At 36.9% G+C, this 21,100-nt stretch overlaps 3 protein-coding genes and 2 long non-coding RNA genes across 8 annotated transcripts in view; 4 read left to right on the top strand and 1 right to left on the bottom strand.

Annotated features, from left to right (window-relative positions):
- EMB2766 (structural constituent of nuclear pore) overlaps positions 1–6,075 on the top strand; it is an 8,426-nt gene extending 2,351 nt beyond the window's left edge. The window contains exons 2-11 of the mRNA XM_011034761.1: positions 28–1,044; positions 1,153–1,596; positions 2,037–2,121; positions 2,440–2,518; positions 3,023–3,145; positions 3,372–3,449; positions 4,683–4,786; positions 5,094–5,181; positions 5,269–5,367; positions 5,647–6,075. Coding sequence (XP_011033063.1) covers positions 28–1,044; positions 1,153–1,596; positions 2,037–2,121; positions 2,440–2,518; positions 3,023–3,145; positions 3,372–3,449; positions 4,683–4,786; positions 5,094–5,181; positions 5,269–5,367; positions 5,647–5,730 — 2,201 coding nt within the window. The 3' untranslated portion in view covers positions 5,731–6,075. The remainder of the gene's footprint in view (positions 1–27; positions 1,045–1,152; positions 1,597–2,036; positions 2,122–2,439; positions 2,519–3,022; positions 3,146–3,371; positions 3,450–4,682; positions 4,787–5,093; positions 5,182–5,268; positions 5,368–5,646) is intronic.
- A 2,022-nt stretch (positions 6,076–8,097) lies between these two features.
- LOC105138156 (B3 domain-containing protein LOC_Os12g40080-like) lies at positions 8,098–10,300 on the top strand. The gene is made up of 7 exons (XM_011044174.1): positions 8,098–8,278; positions 8,469–8,698; positions 8,810–9,089; positions 9,171–9,251; positions 9,366–9,517; positions 9,826–9,972; positions 10,268–10,300. The coding sequence occupies exons 1-7, from the start codon at positions 8,098–8,100 to the stop codon at positions 10,298–10,300; spliced, it is 1,104 nt and encodes a 367-aa protein (XP_011042476.1).
- Positions 10,301–11,564: 1,264 nt separating this feature from the next.
- Positions 11,565–13,090, top strand: LOC105131685 (uncharacterized). Of its 2 annotated transcripts, none has more exons than XR_843482.1 (3): positions 11,565–11,981; positions 12,098–12,281; positions 12,445–13,090. It is a non-coding gene; the product is annotated as an uncharacterized LOC105131685 (long non-coding RNA). The 2 variants fall into 2 exon arrangements; XR_843483.1 differs by having other exon boundaries at positions 11,565–11,956.
- A 1,071-nt stretch (positions 13,091–14,161) lies between these two features.
- LOC105131692 (uncharacterized) lies at positions 14,162–15,776 on the top strand. The gene is made up of 3 exons (XR_843484.1): positions 14,162–14,819; positions 14,966–15,274; positions 15,465–15,776. It is a non-coding gene; the product is annotated as an uncharacterized LOC105131692 (long non-coding RNA).
- A 1,652-nt stretch (positions 15,777–17,428) lies between these two features.
- LOC105131696 (uncharacterized) lies at positions 17,429–19,055 on the bottom strand. Of its 3 annotated transcripts, none has more exons than XM_011034811.1 (4): positions 18,630–19,055; positions 18,427–18,556; positions 18,192–18,285; positions 17,429–17,796 (listed from the first exon to the last, which is right to left on the bottom strand). In XM_011034811.1, exons 1-4 carry the CDS (start codon positions 18,947–18,949, stop codon positions 17,765–17,767), a joined length of 576 nt encoding a protein of 191 aa, XP_011033113.1. In that variant the 5' UTR covers positions 18,950–19,055; the 3' UTR covers positions 17,429–17,764. The 3 variants fall into 3 exon arrangements, with proteins under 3 accessions (XP_011033113.1, XP_011033104.1, XP_011033094.1); XM_011034802.1 differs by having other exon boundaries at positions 17,429–17,803; XM_011034792.1 differs by having other exon boundaries at positions 17,429–17,809; positions 18,630–19,052.
- Positions 19,056–21,100: the final 2,045 nt, after the last annotated feature.

Below are 21,100 nucleotides of genomic sequence, written 5' to 3' on the forward strand. Positions count from 1 at the left end.
CCGCCCCCTCCACCACCACCACAGCCCCCTCCTTCGGCTCCAACACCTCTTCCGCCCCTTCCTTGTCCCTTTCCTCCTCTAATACCTTCACCTCCACTCCCTCTTCCACCCTGTCTGGCTCATCAGCTTCAACTTCTTCCCCATTCTCCTTTGCAACAGCCTCATCCTCCACAAGTACAACTCCATCCCTGTTTGGCTCTCTCTCTGCCTCCTCCATTTCCCCTAATCCCTTGTTTGGCTCCGCTTCTTCTTCTACGGCAAACTCAAGTTCCTCCTTTGGCACAACTACTTCATCATCATCAGCACCCGCTCCTTCGCCTCTGTTTGGAACAAGTACAGGCTCATCCTTGTTCGGAACAACTTCATCCTCAGTCTTGTTTGGCTCAACCTCCTCCTCCACAACTTCCGCTACGCCGCTGTTTGGCACAAGCTCACCCTCGCCCTTGTTTGGCTCAACTTCCTCCACAACTACTTCTGCTTCGCCTCTGTTTGGCACAAGTTCACCCTCTCCCTTCTCTGGATCAACTTCCTCCACAACTACTTCGGCTTCGCCTCTGTTTGGCACACGTTCACCCGCTCCCTTGTTTGGATCCACTTCCTCCACAGCTACTTCCGCTTCTCCTCAGTTTGGAACGGGTGCCTCTTCTACTCCATCCTCATTCGGCACACCTTCATCCGCATCAAGTACAGGTTCATCCTTGTTTGGCAACTCTCTGTCCACCACAAGTTCTGCGCCGTCTCTGTTTGGATCATCATCATCATCATCATCTACTGCTTCAACCAGCAGCACCACTACTAATTTGTATGGTTCTTCATCTTCTTTCTCTAATGCAAGCTCTGCTCCAAGCTTCTCTACCGGATTTTCTTTCCCAAAAACCACTACAGCTTCAGCACCGACTACTGCTAGTACTGCTGCTATCGCATCCACGCCAGCTCCTTCAACGACAACTTCTTTCTCGTCTACCGGATTTTCTTTCCCAAAAACCACTACAGCTTCAGCAACGACTACTGCTAGTACTGCTGCTATCGCATCCACGCCAGCTCCTTCAACGACAACTTCTTTCTCGTCTACCGGATTTTCTTTCCCCAAAACCACTACAGCTTCAGCACCGACTCCTGCTAGTACTGCTGCTATCGCATCCATGCCAGCTCCTTCAACGACAACTTCTTTCTCGTTTGGGACGCAGCCATCAGCGCCTTCACAACCTTCATTATTTGGCAACGCAGCCTCTTCGTCATCGGTGAAATCCACAACTGTATCGCCGTTGTTTTCTACAGTTACTACTACGACTGCTTCAACTCCAGCTAGTGGTGCTACTGAAGTTACTTCTACTAGTACTAGCAGTACTACTTCGGGGTTGAGTTTGCCTGCATTTGGTATGACTTCAGGAACTACAGCTGGGACAGGTGCTGCTGCGGCTTCTTCTGGCTCTGCGGGGTTTTCTTTTTCAGGTTTTCCTTCTGCTACAACTAGTGTGGCTGCGTCTTCAGGGACTACTGCTAGCTCGTTTACTGGATTTTCATTGTCCAATATATCACCGGCGCCTACTTCAAAATCACAAACTCAACCGGCTAGTAGTTCTGCGCCTCTACTCAGTGAGTGTGTTAATTTTATTTATTCTTTCTATTTTTGTTTATTATTGGAATTTGGGAGAAAGTAGATGGTAATGGTGTTTCTTAAATTGAATTGATATGCATGTGCCCTTCTGTTTGCTTATGCGTTCTGTTAGATAAGTTGTATATATGCTGGATTGCAAAATGAAGTAGGTGATGTTCCTGTCACATTTGGTTGCTACAGAAAAAATTGAATCACATTCTTTGTTTTCATGCTAGCAAAACGGACATCAAACAACCCTTGAACCTTAGAAAACTTTCCTTTTCCCATCTTATTTTCAGGGGAATCTTTATTCTTGGGGGTTTTATACATGTATGTTCTAGATTTATTCTCCCACTAGTTAAATATGACTTCCTCGTTGAACTTCAATTAGTCAAGTAGTGGTTATTCGCCATTAGGTTCTCACGGAATTCATTTTCAGGTGTCCCTGCTTCAACTGCTGCACCTACAACAACTTCCAGCACTACTGCTCAGACATCATCGCTTGGTGTGGCTTCCACTAGTGGGTCTGTATGCTTAGTCTTGGTGGCAATTTTTTTTTCTCCAACATTTTTCTAGTATCTAAAACACCTATCATTGTTTATGTTGATAGTTACTAAAAGTAAAAAATATAATTTCTGTCATCTTTGTCTGTAAGAATTTTAGCTAGACACTTTATTTTCCAGATTTTGATTTGTATATTACATTCTGTTTCTCAAGTTCTGCAATTGGTTTCCTTTTTAACTCTATAATTGAAATATATTGAAAAAAATGAAGTTTCTCTAAGGTATTTAACATGTTTTGATTAATTGATTTGTTCTCTCATGCTTCCCCTTATCCTACAGGACAAGTTCAAGTGTTAGCACTGCCTTAACTGCTACACCAAAATTGCCGTCTGAGATTACAGGGAAGACTGTTGAGGAGGTACTTCATGTTTCATCTATTCTTCTCGCTGCACCTTAGTCCCTTGGGTGATACAAATGTGTTATATATCTCTCTGTGCACATGTACTGGAGAGTTATTATCCTGTGATGTAGTTTTTATGATCTACCTTATTTTACAATGACAAATATATATCACTAGCTGTCCTCTGGCAAGAGGAGAATGAAAGAGCAGAAAAAGACAATATTTATCCACCACAAAAATAGGAAAATTCCATTTAGGATTGATATGACAAGTTTGCTTACCAGTTTCATGTTTATTCATGAATTTCTTTTCTCATATTCTGTATTTTAATGAAAGGAAGAGAGATATATGAATGTGAATTTTATGCCTCTAGGATCTAATGTTGCTACGTTTAACCCACCACTCCCCAACTATCTTGTAATCTTAGTACTGTTATTGGGCCTATTTACATTTTAGGCCCTTTTGTTCTCTGTTACTTTGTTAATTTGTTCTAAACATGCATGTAATTTATTTTCTTTGAAGATCATCAAAGAGTGGAATGCTGAGCTGCAAGAGCGTACTGGGAAATTTCGGAAGCAAGCTACTGCCATAGCTGAGTGGGATAAAAGGATCTTGCAAAATCGTGATGTTCTTCTTCGGCTTGAGGTAAATGTAATTATAATTTCTTTGCAAAAGAAATCCTATTTTTCAATGAGATAACATAATTTTAGTATCCTCATGTGCCTTGTGGATGTTATCAAGTGACAAAGTCATACCATCTTATTTGTTTTGATACAAGAATAACTATTATCATTCCTTACATTTGAATTAACTGTTTTAAACTGAGTTATGTTTCTGATTTATGAAAACCGAGTTATAATTTTTTGTTCAGATTGAAGTGGCAAAAGTGGTTGAGACCCAAGCTAATTTGGAGCGAAAGTTGGAGTTAATTGAGACTCATCAACAGGAGGTATTTTAGTATTTTATTAAGCTCTTCATTTCCTGTTTTTTCCTGTCACTACTCTCCTTATGTTTTGTTATTTGATAATTATATTTTTTCGCCTTCTGGTTTGTGCATGAAGAATTTCTATGCTTTCGCAATATGAGGGAAAATCCCCTTTTGGCTTCTCTTTCAATTATGGTGTGATAGACATCAAATGATTGCTGTTGATGAGCAAGCACTTACCTTGATGATGGTAGATTTACCATATTTGGCCATCTCTTTCATCAAATATTTGGCGGTAGATAAATCCCCTAATTATGCCTTTTCACTTAGCTGTTGGTGTCTTTTCTGTGCGCATTTGCTGGTGGCCAATAACTACAATGAACATCTGGCTAATTATTGTTCAATCCTCTGAAAGACATTAGCTTGCTGTGCATGAAATTCAAAAATTCTATAGTGAGCCAGCCACTATCATCCTCTGAAGCACTACCAATACCAGACGAAAACATTCTGCTGGGGTGTCTCTTGGCCTTTGTTTAAATTGTTACATGCTGTAATCAAGCATTTATGAGGCATAACGTATGGTGTTTGACTAGCTGCAAGTTTAGCATCTTTAATCAATTACAACATAATTTAAGCTTTTTTTACATTATGTGCGTGGCTGTTGATTTTGATGATCAATCTAAATGCATTAAAACTACTTGAGCCATATTTAATGATATTTGCTGGAAAATGGTTGACAGCTGTGTTCACCGTTCCCATCCCTACTTGGATTTGGCTTAAGTCAACCGCTCTAATTCACATCAAAACCCTTCTATATATGTGAAATCCAAACTTGTCCATCCATAGTAGACTTTCTTCCCAACAGGTTAATTGAAATATGATGCATCTCTCTGTTCACTAGTCTATCTGGAAGCCAACCTAACTTGTCAACCAGTCACTTATGCTTCATATGTATGAGCATTACCTGTCTTTGAACCAAGCCCTTTTGAAGAGATTCATACTGGAACCGTAAGTGCACCAAAAAAGACTTTGGAAAAGATTGAATATTCAGGTCTGTCTATAAAGGCTGGAAAATTCCTTTATTTGTGTATTGTGGAAATTTGGGCCTTGCATAAATGTGTGCTTAGTCCTGGGTTGGTCCTGTCAATTTCTGTCTGACCCTGCTAGAAGTGTTTCTAACGAGAGCATGCAAAGCATAAATCTGAACATGATCTTTTTTTGAATGGTTCCATTTACTTCATTTCTCTATATTGTCAGGTTGACAAGGCTTTGCAAAGTATAGAAGAAGAAGCTGAACGTATTTACAAGGATGAGCGTGGATCGCTTCTTGATGATGAAGCTGCATCGACTAGAGATGCTATGTGAGAACTCGGTCTTTGCTTTCCTTTTGCTTTCACATGGTTTGCCTTTTGTAGGCCTGATCTACCCTTCATATTCTGACCTGTTCACTAATTGCTGATTAACCTGACTTAAAAATCATTAAATCAATAAAATGTGAAATATGTTGGATATAATAAAGTTAAAGACACCATATTTTTCTTGTTTGAAACCTGGATTTCTTAAAATTTTATTTAGGTCACTGGAATGTGCTTTAAGAACTTACTTTTCTGGTATCCTTCCACCTTGATCTACATCTGTTTTTTTTTTTCCTTTGGTTTAATTTTTCAGGTATGAGCAGGCTGAATTTATAGAGAGGGAAATGGAACAGATGACAGAACAGATAAAATCAGTAATTCAGACCGTTAATGCCAACCAGGTAAATGCCTTCATTTTTATAGTTTACTTGTAAATGAACTTTTTGAAATAAACTCTAACAGATGATTTTCCCATATGATTTGTTCAGGGTGGTGAACTTGATGCAATTGATGGGATGACTCCATTGGACATGGTTGTCCGAATTCTCAACAATCAACTAAGTTCTTTAATGTGGATTGATGAGAAGGTTAATATCTTTTACCCCGATCCGTTTTATTTAAAAAGCAATGTGATGTTTATTAATTTGAGTTTCACAATCAAGTGTGTCCAGGAAGATTTTCACACAAATTAATTGGGTCCGAACTTTGAACCGCCAAAAAAAAGAAAAAGAAAAACTCTACTTTATGATATTGCCATCAGTGCTCTGGGATATATAATGAATCATAAATTTGTTTGTGTATTAATCTTTTGTTTCTTTTTACATTCCATTGGAAGAACACTGATCTCTACTTAAAATCTTAAACAGGCTGAAGAGTTTTCTTCACGTATTCAAAAGCTTGCTAACCAAGGTTCTGCTGCTGATCGACAATTTTTGGGTCTAAGATTTTGACGTCTTGACCATGGATGATGTGCATTGCCCTGTGTCTTCTCGAAGTTAGTTTCTGCCTAGTTGAGTTCATTGTGGATGAAAAGGCTTTGTCATCTTTTCTTTTCTTTGCTTCATAAATTAAATGCACATATGTAATTCCTTGATTAGAATTGATATATTCTGATATCCTGCAAAGGCTTAGCTTGGGAACTGTGCTTGTGATTTGCATGCCATTGTAGCTATCAGCCTGCATTTGTTTGAGCCCAACTGCTTCCGAAAGAATCTTGACTTGGCTTTTAGCCCCATATGCACTGGGTGAAAAACCCTTTTGGTTGGAAGATGGTACTTATTGAACAGATTAACCCCTTCAATTTGTTAGGGTCTATCTCTTGGATCCTTTCACTCTATTTGTTAGGGTTTGTGCGTGCATGAGTGATTGTAGCATTTTCAGAGTCTGCGTGTTTTGAGGGTAAGTAATGAAAATGAGAGTGAAATCTGAGCTCCTTTCTTTGTTTGGATTCTAAAATTAGAAATATAAAGCAAGTAAATCTCCAAGTTTTCGTTTTGGTTCATAATTTTTTTTTCCCGGATTGAGAGGAAAATAATGAAAGAAAATATTGAACCCAATTTTTCCCAGTATATCTTTCGAGAAGAAACACTGGGTTTAATAAACACCGGCCTTGTCATGCCACAACCCTTCTCATGTGTGAATATTATAAAGTAGAGGTGAAGAGTACAATATTGCCTGTACTCTTTCTTTTGCATCATTATATACAAACAATGATAGCTAATATCTCCCACCTCCTTGAACCAAATTTATTTTCACCTCTCTCGTTTTCTCTGGCATCTCTGGACCGCAATGTATACTAGAGAGAGAGATTTGGGGAAATTTTTCAAATAATTTTTAAATTTGTATTTAGAATTGTGGTATGAAATATTCTTTTTGGATTTTTTTATTTTAAATATCAACATATTAAAGTTATTATAAAATATTAATTTAATATTTTATTTTAATTAAAAATACTTTTAAAAAAAATATCTAAAAATAAATAAAAAATCTCCCAAGGGTGCTTCGTGTTGAATTTTATTGGTAGGTGGGACTAATCATCAGAGCACGGGACAGCTTACTTTTCCCATATTTTTTATCCATGACCAATAGATTTTCGTTCCGAGTAAAATCTTGATGATTTCATGAAGGATAAAGTAAACAAGAACAAGTAACTAGTTGGTTTGTTCTCAACTGTAATAGAAACCAAACATATTCCTCGAGTAACTAATGATTTAGTAACCATGCAACTGCCATCGGCATGCCCCTGATTAGATTGATAAGACAACGGCTTCTAGTTCTGGAGTTGATTAATTTATCTGACAGATATATAATCATTTCCAACAAAATCCGAGCTCTTGAAAGGAACACAGTGCTGGCTGTTTGTCGCTGCTGAAGCTTATGTTATCCATGCACCTGCGTTGCATCGCTAAACACACAGGAATCGTCTTTTTTCATGTTTATGTCAATATTTATTTAAATTTTCATGTCGTTTAAATGTATCAATATTAAAAATAAATTTTAAAAAATAAAAAGAATCAATAAATCACCATGTTCTTGATACTTAGGAAGTAAAAGCTTTGTTTTTATTAACATATAAACCCCCTATGGCAAGCAATTGAAGTTAATATCAGAGGTGCTCAAGGATGGGTTCTCCATTCAAGGGAGGCAATGGAAGCTTCATGTTTAATGCAGACAAACCCCATTTTTTCAAGATAATTCTCCAAGAAACTATTGCTGATGGGAAGCTTGTAAATGTTCCTTTTTTTCGCCTTGATTTTTCGAGAAAGAGTATAGCAAACTGGGAGAAGGAAAGGAATTTTAGGCATTTGACATGCAAATGCTGCAATTTATGTCATGCATGTAGGTCCATTTGACTCATTTTCTTTTTGATGAATTCTTTTTTCATAATTTACCATTAAAAAGCAGTAAGATTTCGACAAGATAGCCGAATTTTGTTGAGTTTAATTCCTTCGTTCATTTTGGTTTGGTGTAGTAATTTCCTATTCAGGATCTGCATTTGATATGGTCTTGTTCTGTATTTCATGTTGTTGGGCTTAATTTTTTAAGCTTTTATCAGGGAATTCCCAAGAAGTTTGTGAGATCGTTTGGAAAAAGGTCTGTCAATTAAGGCACTCCTTGAGGTCCGTAATGGTAGAGTTTCGGAAGTAGAACTGTTCAAGAGTGATGGTAAAATATGGTTACAAAACGGCTGGAAAGAATTTGCTGAGCATTACTCCCTAGCCCTCGGTTCCTTGCTGGTTTTTGAATATAAGAATAGTTGTCACTTTCATGTTCTTATATTAGACAAGACTGCCATGGAAATAGATTATTCATATAGCATGACGGATGGTGATGAGGAGCCTGACCTTGAGGGAGAATTTCAACAGCCTAGGACAGAAGAAACTGATGATGATGCCTCTGTTGAAATCTTGGATGATTTCCCTTCATACCACAAAACAAATGAGAAATCCTCCGCAACATGTCCTGAGCCTCAGAAGAGAACGAGAACCAATTTTGCTAGTAAATTTGAGAGGACTTCAAAGTTGCAAATTCGTGCTGAATCCGTTGCAACTAAGCAAGATAATTCCGTTGGAAAGTAAATTCACGCTATCTGTTGAGACAGTGTGAAGGTCTGTATTTTCTACTTGCACAATATTTTCTTGGAAAGCAAATAAAGTGCTCTCTTCATATGTATTATGCTTGTCCATAGCTTACGATGGTTGGTATTTCTCAACTGGAGGTTTTAATTTTGCAGCAGCGAGAGGGAACAGAGTCTTGCCTAGCCAGAAAAAAAGGTTAAAAGGGGTTAACCGGGCACAATCATTGACAGCTGATGAAAAAGCTGCTACTTTTGAAAGAGCCAGTGCTGCTTTAAAACCTGAAAGTCCATTTTCCATGGTTGCCATGCAGCCATCATATGTTTATCCTGGATGTAGATTGGTAAGCATTCAATTGAAACTCTTCTAGACCACGAAAGTCATTTTTCATGTTTTAATTTTTTTTTTGTATTAGTCATTTTTTAGTTCTTTTCCTTTAATGTGCTTTCTGTAGCCTATACCAAAAAGCTTTGCTCAGAAATATTTCAAGAATGATCATGGTGATGCTGTCCTCTGTGTTTTGGATGGGAGAACTTGGCCTGTTAAGTGCTTTGTCTGCCCAGGTAATGGGAAAGCCAAGACACAAATCAGCAGTGGCTGGAACAAATTTACGTTGGACAATTATTTGGAAGTTGGTGATGTTTGCGTCTTTGAACTGACTAAATGCATTGAAATGTCATTCAAAGTAATCATTGTCAGAGCAAATAAAGATGAAAGCCATCACTTGGCTGTAGGTGAGCAATGATCTGCTAGTAAACTTCATGAACATGTATAGATATGTTTTCATGCTTATACCCATTTGAAAAATGAAGCAGCCACCCAAGTCAAACCCAAAAGAAGCGTGCTGATTGATATTGATCCTGAGTTCCCTAGAGATGGAGAAGATGGCACGTCAAGTTCACACCTTAAATATGGAACCAAAGAACAAGGGTGAAGAAGACGACGGCCTTCCTCCAGAGAAGAAGATTAAGAACCCTTGCCTCACAAGATGGTTACCAATTCAAAAAAAGATGCTGGAAGCGGTTTGAAGACAAAAAGATTGGCTCCACTTTCTGCAATTGAAAAAGAAAAGGCTGTTCGCAGAGCTCATGCTTTCAAATCTGAGAACCCCTTTTTTGTCATAGCCATACAACCAGCATATGTTTGCAGTGGAGCTAATATGGTATGCTTTCAAAACCGAGCAGTTCATCAACCAGCACAAGTTGCACGCGCTCATTTCTTTTGCTTAAATTTGGATAGATATAGAAAGAAGTTAAGGGAGAGTTGCCTCCCTTTCTGTTCAAGATTATATATTTTTGGTTCTCACTCCTTTTATTTGAATAACGGTATCTTTCTTTATGTCCTTTCACTTTCTTTCAATTAATCATGGCAGAATATACCATTCAAGTTTACTGATAGACATTTCAAGGAGAATAATGGTGAAGTTATCCTTCTGGTTTCAGATGGAAGACTTTGGACTGTTGATTATAGTTGGAAGCTGAAAAAAAACATTCCTGTTCTTATAACTGGATGGAGTTTGCACGGGACAATAATTTGGAAGTCGGTGATGTCTGTGTGTTTGAGCTGATCAAGGCAACTGAACTTGGAATGAATGTTGTTATTCTCCGTGCTGAAGATGTGAGTTGGTGTCCCTCATTCTGCAAGCAGGGAATCCAAGTGATGAAATGCATTCTCAATTCAAACTAAGACTTCAGTTATTGATCTTGATCTTGTTTTACTATCTCCTTTTATTCCTAACATATTTAATAAATGCTGTTGTCGATGTGCATTCAATATTTAGTTATAGTACCATGATCAAAATGCTAGATGAGGAAAGGGCTTCCACTGCTGTGATAAGCTTTTGGTTTCTTGTCATCATCGTTATTGTTAACGATCAAATTTTACTTTATAGTATTTAAATTCCTTGGTGCAGCATAGCAAAGGTGGTTATTACTGCATATCTTAAGCAAAACAGTAAAAGGTACACGACTATCAAAATTCTTGCGAAGTTTTGTTATAGGCTTGATGGTCTAGAAGTGGGAGCTGTGTCTCTGTTTGAGCCAATTTCAAGCGACCAGTGCTGTCTCTATTGTCAGACATGCTGGTTAACATGTCGTTCACATTAATATCATTTTACTTTTGGGGTAGCATTTGTTTGTACTGTTAAGTTTAGATTATCAAATAAGCTTGAGAACCCTTCGTTCGATCTTCTTGGATGGTATATAAGAATTATCGTGTAAGCACATGGGAATAATAGTAATGGAACTCACATTAACTATAACTTCATTCGTGGCATTGCAATTTTGGTTGGGATTTTAAAATCAATCCTTTAATCCAAAGCTTTTGAAGATTGAAATTTTCGATGTTACTTGTGGTCGACTGCCATGCATTAAATTATCGAAAGATCCAAAGCTGTAGTAAGCAATGTAAGCTAGCTGTATGCAGCATGCATCATTAAGCTGTGAGCAAAGAGGCACTCTCATGCAAATTAAGTGAGTTTCATCGACTGGACCTTCTAGCAAATACTCCAGTTTCACGGAATATCTTTAGAAAAGAGGTTCCTTGCTCTGTATGCATTAAAGAGCAAAGAGAATCCTTGAGAGTCAAAAGAAAGTTTTTACAAAGCACCTTGACAGAGCTCTCAAAGTACACACTTACAACTCCACAGTAAAAATTGGATTGGAGAGCTACTTTTGGTCTGGGATTCTACTAGCCTGCTACAGACGCGCACATGCTGTGGGCTTGCAAAGCACCTTGACAAAGCTCTCAAAGTACACACTTACACATCGTAAAAATTGAATTGGAGAGCTCCTTTTGGTCTGGGATTCTACAAGCCTGCTACAGACGCGCACATGCTGTGGGTGTGATTAAGGTTGAACCGATTCACTCCTAACATACACACATTAAACTCTATAATTATTGGCTCCTTTTGATGCTTCCTTCTCACTTGAGCCGCGTTCATTAGCAATTAAAGTAGCGGCGACCATTGTTGCTTGTTATGAGCTGTTGCAGATGACTTCTTCTAGTATAACAGGCAAGAATCTCTCATTGTTTACACCAAAGAAACAATACATTGTAAAAATAATTATGAATGATGTAATGAAGAATCAGAAGCTTGCGAGTATCCTTTTAATTCTCAGTGTGGCATCCTTTCAGTGTTTCTTGTTCTCTACATCTTTTTTGTTTTTTCAAGTTTTGAGCAAAATCTGAAACATTTTCCTTTCCTGTTCTGTTATTTACAGTCAATTCCCGAGAAGTTTGAGAGAAAACATGGAAACGATTTGTCAAAATTAGTGCTTCTTAACGTTCCAAGTGGTGAAGCTTGGAAAGTTGCATTAGCAAAGCTTTAATGGTCAGGTTTTCTTTCAAGATGGCCGGGAAAGATTTTCAGATTATTACTTTATTGACTATGGTGATTTTATAGTTTTTGAGTCTGTGGGAACTGATTCAGCTGAAGATGATGACAGCTCTTTTCACTTAATTGATGAAGTTTCTTCAGATTCAGAAGAAACACAACTCGATTCTTGATTTTCAGCCTCGCAAGTCAGTGGAAAATGATTCAGCTAAAGCTGCTAATGGAGCTCAGTTTAGCAGCATGGATAGGTAATTAATCAAGGGAAAGGTAATATTAGGTTTTTCTTCTAAAGGTATCTAAATATATTGCATGTTCTTCTTCTCTTTTTTTCTTTGTTTCAAGAAAACTAGGATCTAATTTGATAATTCTTTGTGTGCTGTTTTCATGTTTTTGCTGTTTGTACTGAAGAAAATATGAAGGTGTTGGAGGAAAGCAAGCTGGTAAGAAAAGGCATCAAGGTGTGGTTCTTCTGAGAAACCAACCATTGGCAGCATGGAAATGTTAAAGCACTAGACAGAAATGGTGTTCCTGCTGATAATCCTTGTTTCATTATCCTAACGCTAGAAACTCGTCTGCCCCCGTGGTCTACTTGGTAATCTCCAAATTGAAACATTGTTCGACCAGAATAAGGTTTTTTTTTTCTTAATTAATCAAAATTTTCTAATCTTGACCAGAATAAGGTTTTTTTTCTTTTCTTAATTAATCAAAATTTTCTAATCTTTCTTTATTTTTTGGGGTTTAAATTTTATATGCAGAGGACACCTTCATGGTTTGGGAGAAAATAGTTGACAGAAGAAGGTAATGTCTCACTCTTACAGTTTTGAATGAAGGAAGTTGGCCAGCTAAGTACCATGTTTGTAAGACATGCAAGGGATCGGGAGTAAGAATGAAAGAAGGCTGGGGCAGAGTCTTGGCAGTTGGTGGTATCTCTTCCTTTCATTTGCTCAAAGACAACAAGGTGGTGTTTCAAATTTCAATTTCCCGACCAGATCAAAAATAAACTATTCGAAGCTTTGCCTCCTGAAATTATATTACTGTGCCTGCTGATTACATAGGGTTAATTTTATTTGGACCAGGCACATTTCAGCTTCGATTTTCCACAGATGCTACTGCATTCTGAAGAGCTTGAGTTCTACGTTATCTGCTTAAACTATGTTTTATTATCTTAGATTCTGTGTTGGGATCCTTAGGGCTGTTGTATAGGGTTTGTGACTTTTGTTCTCTAGCTGTAAGGTCTCTAGTTTTCAGTCCAGTGCACTTTTTGGAGTATTTCTTTGTTGTATGCTATAGTAACCTTGCAGCCCTCTAATTAGTTCAAGACTGGATGTAACTTTCCCCTACTTAGCAATATGATATCTATCTTATGCTAATCCATTTAGCAATGAATGGCTTGATTTTTCAGCATAATGGCCATTAACCTTCAATCTCAGTATGTCTGCTTTTCTCTGATAGAAAATGAATATCTACTTCAGCTCATGGCTTGAGTGTTAAATGAATTTAATTTGGCCGGAATCTCTGTCCCTCTACTCTACCTTTGCCATATCATCATTATCGAGCTCAATATTTTACACCACGTAGAAAACTAGGTAATGACTTTAGATTGCAAAAAATCAAAAAGCAGGAGGGCCTCAGAGGCTTTTTAGTGGTTAAAATCTGAAAATCCTTTCCTTATTCTTGCAATGCAATCCCCACGGGTTATATGGATGTAATTCTGAAATCTATGCAATGCAACAAGTTATAAAGCACAAGTCATCTCCATATGCAACAAGTTACTATGGAGGACATGTGAAGACAAACCACTTCATGTGGATTCTGAAATGTAACTGCAAACTCTTCCATTAAATACCAAAAAGAAGTTCATAAAGCAATTTTTCTAGTTCTGGATGTCCGGATTATTACAAGCTGACCAGCATTTCTGCAGAAAGCTTGTTACTGTTCATTTATTTTGATATTAAGGAAAGCTAAAAATATATGCTTGAAAAAGAAACAAAGGTCCTAGTATTATGATCTGGGTGTATTAAGAAATATCTGTTCCAGTGCTTGTAATCTCTTGTTGTGTACTTGGCTCTAAAACGGTGACTTCTAGTTTTGAATTTAATAGAATTCTTTGTTGTTAACCCCAAAAAACGCAGCTTTAAAAACAAATTTGAGAATTTTTTTCAAAAGAATACTGTACTTGTACTAGTTTTCAGTCTTTCCAGCAAAGTTGCAACTTCTTGGCACAATTATTTTTTTCTTAAGATAGGTGAGGCATGCATGTGGCAATTAAGTGGCATGATTTCAGCATCGTGGTCGCAAGGACCCCCCCTGCCACCCTTTGGAACTATGCGTGTGTGTGTGTATCGCTGCTCACTTTTTATGCAGTACTCGTAAAGGTACTCTCTTTATCTGTCAAATTCTGCTACAAGGCTGGAAACTGTATCATAAAGGTACTATCTTTATCTGTCAAATTCTGCTACAAAGCTGGAAACTGTACTACTTTGGCTACCAAGAGCATCCACAACCATGATCTTTACCAGCACTAGAATTCACATTTAACAGAATCTTTTCCCTCTTAGAAATCTTCTTGCCAATGGGATTGACAAATGCTGGAAAACTAAATGGTACATTGAGACTGAATTGACCTTAGTGATACAGTAACTTTTGAGACCAAGTCACTTTGACCTTCCTTCAACCCAAATTGAAGAACTCTTCTCTGGTATGGATGCTCATCCATACCAGAGAAGAGTTCTTCAATTTGGGTTGAAGGAGGGTCAACTTTCTCAATCAAAGAGACTTGGTCTCAAAAGTTACTGTATCACGAAGGTCAGTTCAGTCTCAATGTACCATTTAGTTTTCCGGCATTTGTCAATCCTATTGGCAAGAAGATTTCTAGGAGGGCAAAGAGAAGATACTGTTAAATGTGAACTCTGACGTTGGTGAAGAAATTTTATGCAAGAATACTAGCCATGGTCTAAACGCATGCAATTCTTGTAGGCCTTAATGTTTCAATCAGCTTCTAGTAGCTTGACAAAGGAAGTGAGGTAATGATTATGGTGTGACATGAGCTAAGGCGTGAAGTTGGTAAAATGGGTTTCTTTTATGATGCAGAGATACTGATTTGGTCAAGTGCTTCAGTTTCTCCTACAATGTAAGATCTTGCACCCTTGGCTGTTTTTCTCCCCAGATATATTTTTCTCTACAGTATTGCCATGGATTTAACGTTCATACAATGAATAAACAAGACATGCACGGAGCCATATGAACACTTATAGTGGTTGACTGTTGTTTTCACAGGTCTACTCGAAGGATTTATTTGGTGGTGTGCTTTTATCTTTTTCCTAGAAACAACCAGAGCATGAAGGTTCATTGCCATTGATCTGCTGCATATTTGGTGCCAAACTTTAAATTGAATGTGTTATATCTAGCCTTTTGAACCAATCCATTACTAAGCAGATAGATACATGTTTTTTTGAGATTAGTGATGAAGATTAACAACTCCAGTTGAGTAGTTCCATTTTGGTTTATCAGAGTTGGTTGTTGAATTTTTTTTGGTTGTAAGTTATACTTTAAGAAGACATTTAACCATAACTCAACATCAATCAGGTTCAACAATGTTAGTATCCTAATTTCTTTATTTTGCAAAGTGAACAAGAAGTTTTAAAATCAAGTGCGCTAATGGAAAGATACTCTGGAACTAGGAGATATGATTCTGGAGGAATCATTCTTTTCTTTATTTTGCAAAGTGAACAACAAGTTTTAAAATCAAGTGCGCTAATGGATACTCTGGAGCTAGGAGATATGATTCTGGAGGAATCATTCAATGAGTCTGCAATCTACAATCAAATTAGTTGAGCAGTTGGTGAAAGCCAGCATGATCAATAAAGTACAATGATGTTACTATTCAAATTTTCTGCTTTATACAAAGTGTACAAGCAAGCTTTGCATCATGTTCATTAATTAATGGAAGGATATACTTGTTGCATGTTATCACCATTTCCATCCCCAGTTATTATGATTTTGGATTAAGCCTGTCATCCTTTTTTTTTCCATTTGAAGTTCATTGATCTACTTATGTGAAACTGGAGTGGAATTCTCTTCTCAAAGTTGGTTTCTAATTCTGCCTTGTTGGGTTCAATGTGGTTGAAAAGGCTTCTCAAGAACATTTTTTATTGCGCGTACAAATGTAATTCCATGATGAGAGTTGATTTCCTGATACTTGTGGTCTGTTCAGCACTGGAGCTGTGCTGTCGGATTCTTTGTTCAGCACCTACAACCCAGTAAATAATTTAAACAATTGAATGCACACTTCTCAGTACATTCCCTTTTCCCAAGTAGGATAAGGAATAAATGTAGCAATCAAATACCAAGGTCTTTTAGCATCATGGCCATAGGGTCCATACCTGCAACTAGCATGTTCATCATCTCTGCAGTATTCCAAAAGTTAGTACTCTCTTTTATCTGTCAAATCCTGCTACCTCTCTGGAAACAGAAATTGTACCACTTGGCTACAGAATCCCTAACTATAACTCAACATTTTATTCACTCCTTGTACAAGCGATAAACTTTGAAGTTTTAGCCAGAGACCCAACCTTTCCATAACAAGTTGTCTAATTTCCTTCATGTGACATGTGATCCTCCTGTGTTTAAATCAGAATTCTAACGAGAGATACCAAGTCAGATTTTCCTATGGGGCTTGTTTTTAGATTAGAATTTAATTATTTCACTTACAGAACTTTCTTGATCTCTGAATTAATTTAGATGATATAAGCTCTTGGATCCCTTGCTGTTCTCTTTTTAGGAAAACTACAGAAATTTAAGCTAACCCTTAAGGTTATGAGCTTGTTTTCAGGTCCACTTTTCTTGACAGAAGGTTCTGTTAGTTCCAACTCCCCATTCAAGTGAAATTTTTAGAAAATGAAATCCAATAATCATTTTATAATAAGCAAGGAGTTTACTTTAAGCTCTAACCGTAACATAAGCAAGGCATGTACGGTTGTGGATGAGGCATTCGACGGGCTTGGCTGTCCGTTGCCCTTCATTGTTTACTTTTTATGGAAGCTAGCTCTCAGTCAACTGTTATCCCTTAATTGGTCTCCTTTTCCCTGTTTCTTTTACCTTATCAGACATGGGTTTTCTATGCTGTTCTTGGTAATTTCACCATTAAAAGAGAACAAACTTATCAAGTATAAAAATAAAACTTGATAGGATCACAGGACCTGCAGAAAGAACCTTGGCTGGTAACTAAAAACACACATACTTTCCTAGAAAAATAAATTTATATTTGTATGACTTCAAGCTCTACTAATGACTGTAAAGCACACATTGTCCTTGATAACAAGAGTTTAAGTAGACTCCTGGATTTGTACGTTCACCCACTCCACGTAAAAGCACCAGTTCCCGCTCTCCTAACAAGGAACATCCTGCACCCACTTAGGGCTTCGTTTCTGCCCTGTTAAGTTAAATATGATTGAGAAGGCTTAATCAGATCATTTTTCCCTTAATCTTTGTTTTATAAAGAAGATGCAGAATTATGGAGCATACAAATCTAATTGCATGATGGGAGTTTATGTCCTGTATTGCTGGTCTGTTCAGCATTGGAACTGTACTGTCGATTGGGAGCCATTGTAGCCATCTGTTTGATTTGCTTTTTGCCTGAATACAATAGCTTCAGAAGTATCTTTATCAGCTTGCTAGACATTAAGATCCGATCCCTCCATTCTGTGCAAAATTCTCCATTCTGATTGCAAGAGAAAGAGATTTGGACTTCAAGCAATTGAGATTATTTATAAAACAAAAATGTTTCATCTATGAATATAAACAGATAAGGGTATACAAGCTCATAGTTTAGGGCAACCATCAACTAGCTAGGCAGTTAAGCTCCGTGAGTCCTTGCCACAACTACAATCAAGAGAATCACAATGGAGAGAAGCAGTGATGATCTAACTTTGTCATCCAAATTATGATTGGTTTCTTCTCTGGGTTTTTCCTTCTCAATTGGTTGAAAAACCTCATTCATTAATAGTGTGAATTTATCAAGGAGTTCAATAATTTTGGCTTTAGTGATGTCCATGATCCACCTCAAAACGCAAGCAGCTATGTCCGATTCTTCCTCGCAGCTTTCTTTCCTACAATCTTCAGCTGCACAAATTAATAACACTATAGTAAAAATTGAAGGCAAATTAATTATCAAGTTTTAAGCAAATGTAAGCCTGGACAACTAGCACTCGACCATGCAAATCAGTTCCTTCTGAACTACAAGGTTTTCTTCTCCTTCCACGGGTCAATCCAACAATCTTTTTCCAACCCCCCATGACATTACTACAATTTTAATGCTTAGAATTGTTGCAATGAAAGAACCAAATACCCCATTTCTGTCAACCAAAGGGCTAGACCTATTGATTTCTCGATAACGGAGAGCACAAACTCATGAGTCAGTTTGAACCATGCCTAGAATCGATGCAAATTATTTTCTAATATGCCTATCCAATACATGTCATGACAGTAGTTTAAGAATACAAACCTGAGTAGCAAGACCCTTGCAGCTTCCTCACTGCCTCATTGCTCATAACAGCATCCCAGACAGCCTTATCAGATGCTAGAGAAATCACCAGTCTCTACTTTCATGTTAGACTCCGTAAGTGACAGCTCAGAAAATTAATGTGATACAAGTAGAAAGTAAAATTAAATTTGATTCTTCGCATCTATCATAGTTACTGAATTATGAAATATGCAACAACCAGAACAAGAAGAGGCACCTTAATAGATGGATCAGTTTGCAGCAAGCTAAAAGCATCACGAACTCTTCCATAACCAAGAGACAGCAATGTTCTAACACCACAACAGTCCAACAACAACTGCCCAGATGAAGAAACCTCACCCAAACAACTGTCAACATAACAATTCATCAGAATAATTCATGCAAACTTTCTAGAGAAAACAAGGAGGAAACATCACTCACTTTTGAAGGGAAGCTATGGCGCTTTCAACTTCCACTTGTGATGGCACAGCGCCTAGAACAACTTTATATGGAGACACCCCATTCGTCCTTGTGTCATGATCATTTCCATGTGTTACACACTGTAACATTCTTGGACAAGTTCCCCTTTGACAATAACAAGAAGAAGCAGTACATGACTGTCCAAGAGATGCAACAGTTTCACTAACTGATACAGGAAAGTTAAGACTTGTAGAAGTAGAAGCCGAAGAAGGGATGGCAGAAGTGGAAGGTTTGAATTGAATCATAGGAATTAAGTCCATAGGCATGGCTCCTCCTCCCATGTTTTTTTTTTTATCTGCTTACTCCTTTCGCTGTGAAGGAGTGGAGGATAGGAAGATAGGAGAACAGGACCTTGGGCAGATTTTTTTGGCAATGTATCTCAACTAAAAAATACATGTTGCTTCATTTCTAACCATTTAACAAATCATCTGCCCAAATTCAGATAAAAAAAGAGGTCTCTAACTGTCAAATTCAACAGATATATTAGGTTTGATTGGTACGTGAAAATAAATCACTAATTTTATTTGCAGGTAAATTTGAGTTAATCTTTATAGAATATTTTAAAAAAATATCAGGTCCTTGGGCAGGTTTTAGTTTTATTAATTGAACTAAAAAAAAAAATAGATGGAATTTTTAACGTGTGTATATATATATGCAAGTTTTAGTTTTATTAATTGAACTCAAAAAAAAAATAGATGGAATTTTTAACTTTTATATATATATATATATATAACATTATTTTCATAACATCTCATTTATAAATTTGCCCATGCTTTACTGTGGGAAGGCAATGGATTCGGTGTTTCATAACATCTCAAGTATAAATTTGCCATACTTTACTGTGGGAAGGCAATGGATTCGGTGGGCTCTGTTCTGTTTTGAGCTAGGCCGTATAGTTTCCGGGGTTGGTTTAGATTTATTTTTTTTATAATCATTTACAATTAAAAAATATATTTACATTTAGTAAAAACTACCATGAGTAATAATATATAATCATTAATAATTGATGCATAAACCTATTTCATACTGATTCTTTTTCTTTAATAAAACTCATGATTAGAAGGGATTAAGATAAAGAAGACCAAGGCTACAACAAAGTACCAACTTCAACCTCCAAAAATATTTCTTTATATAATATAAATTTCAAATTGTAAAATTACAAATAAAATATTTTAACTGATTTTATTTTAATAATTCAGTCAAGCGTATAGAAAATAGATTTTTTAAAAAAAAAAAAAAGAAGAGGAAATAGTGTAGAGGAAAAAGAAAACAGATAGGAAGAAGAGAATTAAGCTGCATGCTGCAACAATTCGTAGTTTCATACATGTGCTTGACAGTCAAAACTTTGAATTCTATTAGAAGGCTTAAGACATTGAAAAGGATGAGATGACAACTTAAGGATCAGGGTGGACTAGTTTCCGAAGGTAGTCGATTACTTAGGTCTCATTTTGAAAGTTAATGGAAAAAAGAAGAAGAAGAAGAAGAAGCATCATTTATAACAATAATAATATTATTTAAGATAATAATATTATTTAAGGTTTTAGTTTGGTGGTGGAAAGGACTTGTTTTTTTTTGCTGCTTCTAGATTTAAATTCTTATATATATGTTTATCATCCCTGCGATATCTTATATATTTATTGAGTTTACAAGATATTCAGTGAGCTATAAAATTAGTTGTGATAAGAATAAGCTGACATGAACATTCACACATATACATACATATATATATATATATTTTGATGCCATGATGTGATTAGGTGTTTTTGCTACAAGCAGGCAGGAATATCATAGGGGAAGGTAGATGATAGGACTATTAATGTGGCCATACCATATTTATGGCCTTGTTTTCAGTCTTTCCAACATGGGATTTAAAGGGATATCTTCCTCTTATCGCCTCCTACAACCAGAGCCACTCTCCCTCTGGCAATACGGTAGCCACTGGCGATCCAAGATTGTAGACCTCAGCCATATTTAGGTTTGCTTTCGTATATTATAATTAATTTTACAATTTATTAAATATCTTATAAGCCTAATAAATATATAAAACAATATATAAAACATCATGAAGATAATAAACATGTACAATAAAACTTCAACTTGAATATATATAAAAAAAAACAAGTCCCTTTTACACTTGGGTAAGACCTCGAGTCCTTAAAAAAAAAGCATTATCGTATTTTATTGATACCATAATGTGATTAGGTGTTTTTGCTACAAGTAGGCAGGAATATCATAGGGGAAGCTAGATGATAGGACTATTAATGCAGCCATACCATATTTATGGCCTTGTTTTCAGTCTTTCCAACATGGGATTTAAAGGGATATCTTCCTCTTATCGCCTCCTACCACCAGAGCCACTCTCCCTCTGGCAATACGGTAGCCACTGGCGATCCAAGATTGTAGACCTCAGCAAAGTCTATGGTGTTGAAGTT

The sequence above is a fragment of the Populus euphratica genome, unplaced genomic scaffold (genome assembly GCF_000495115.2).
Source record: "Populus euphratica unplaced genomic scaffold, PopEup_1.0 scaffold2.1, whole genome shotgun sequence".
NCBI lineage: Eukaryota > Viridiplantae > Streptophyta > Magnoliopsida > Malpighiales > Salicaceae > Populus > Populus euphratica.

Bases quoted from the DNA above. Each gene is read 5' to 3' on its own strand.
- LOC105138156 (XM_011044174.1), top strand. From the start codon at position 8,098: ATGACGGATGGTGATGAGGAGCCTGACCTTGAGGGAGAATTTCAACAG. The intron at 9,090-9,170 runs GTGAGCAATGAT...AAAATGAAGCAG, and splicing joins AAGCCATCACTTGGCTGTAG to CCACCCAAGTCAAACCCAAA. The intron at 9,973-10,267 runs GTGAGTTGGTGT...TCCTTGGTGCAG, and splicing joins TTATTCTCCGTGCTGAAGAT to CATAGCAAAGGTGGTTATTA.
- LOC105131696 (XM_011034792.1), bottom strand. From the start codon at position 18,949: ATGGGAGGAGGAGCCATGCCTATGGACTTAATTCCTATGATTCAATTC. The intron at 18,557-18,629 runs GTGAGTGATGTT...TTATGTTGACAG, and splicing joins GCCATAGCTTCCCTTCAAAA to TTGTTTGGGTGAGGTTTCTT. The intron at 17,810-18,191 runs GTTTGTATTCTT...TAATTTGTGCAG, and splicing joins GCAAGGGTCTTGCTACTCAG to CTGAAGATTGTAGGAAAGAA.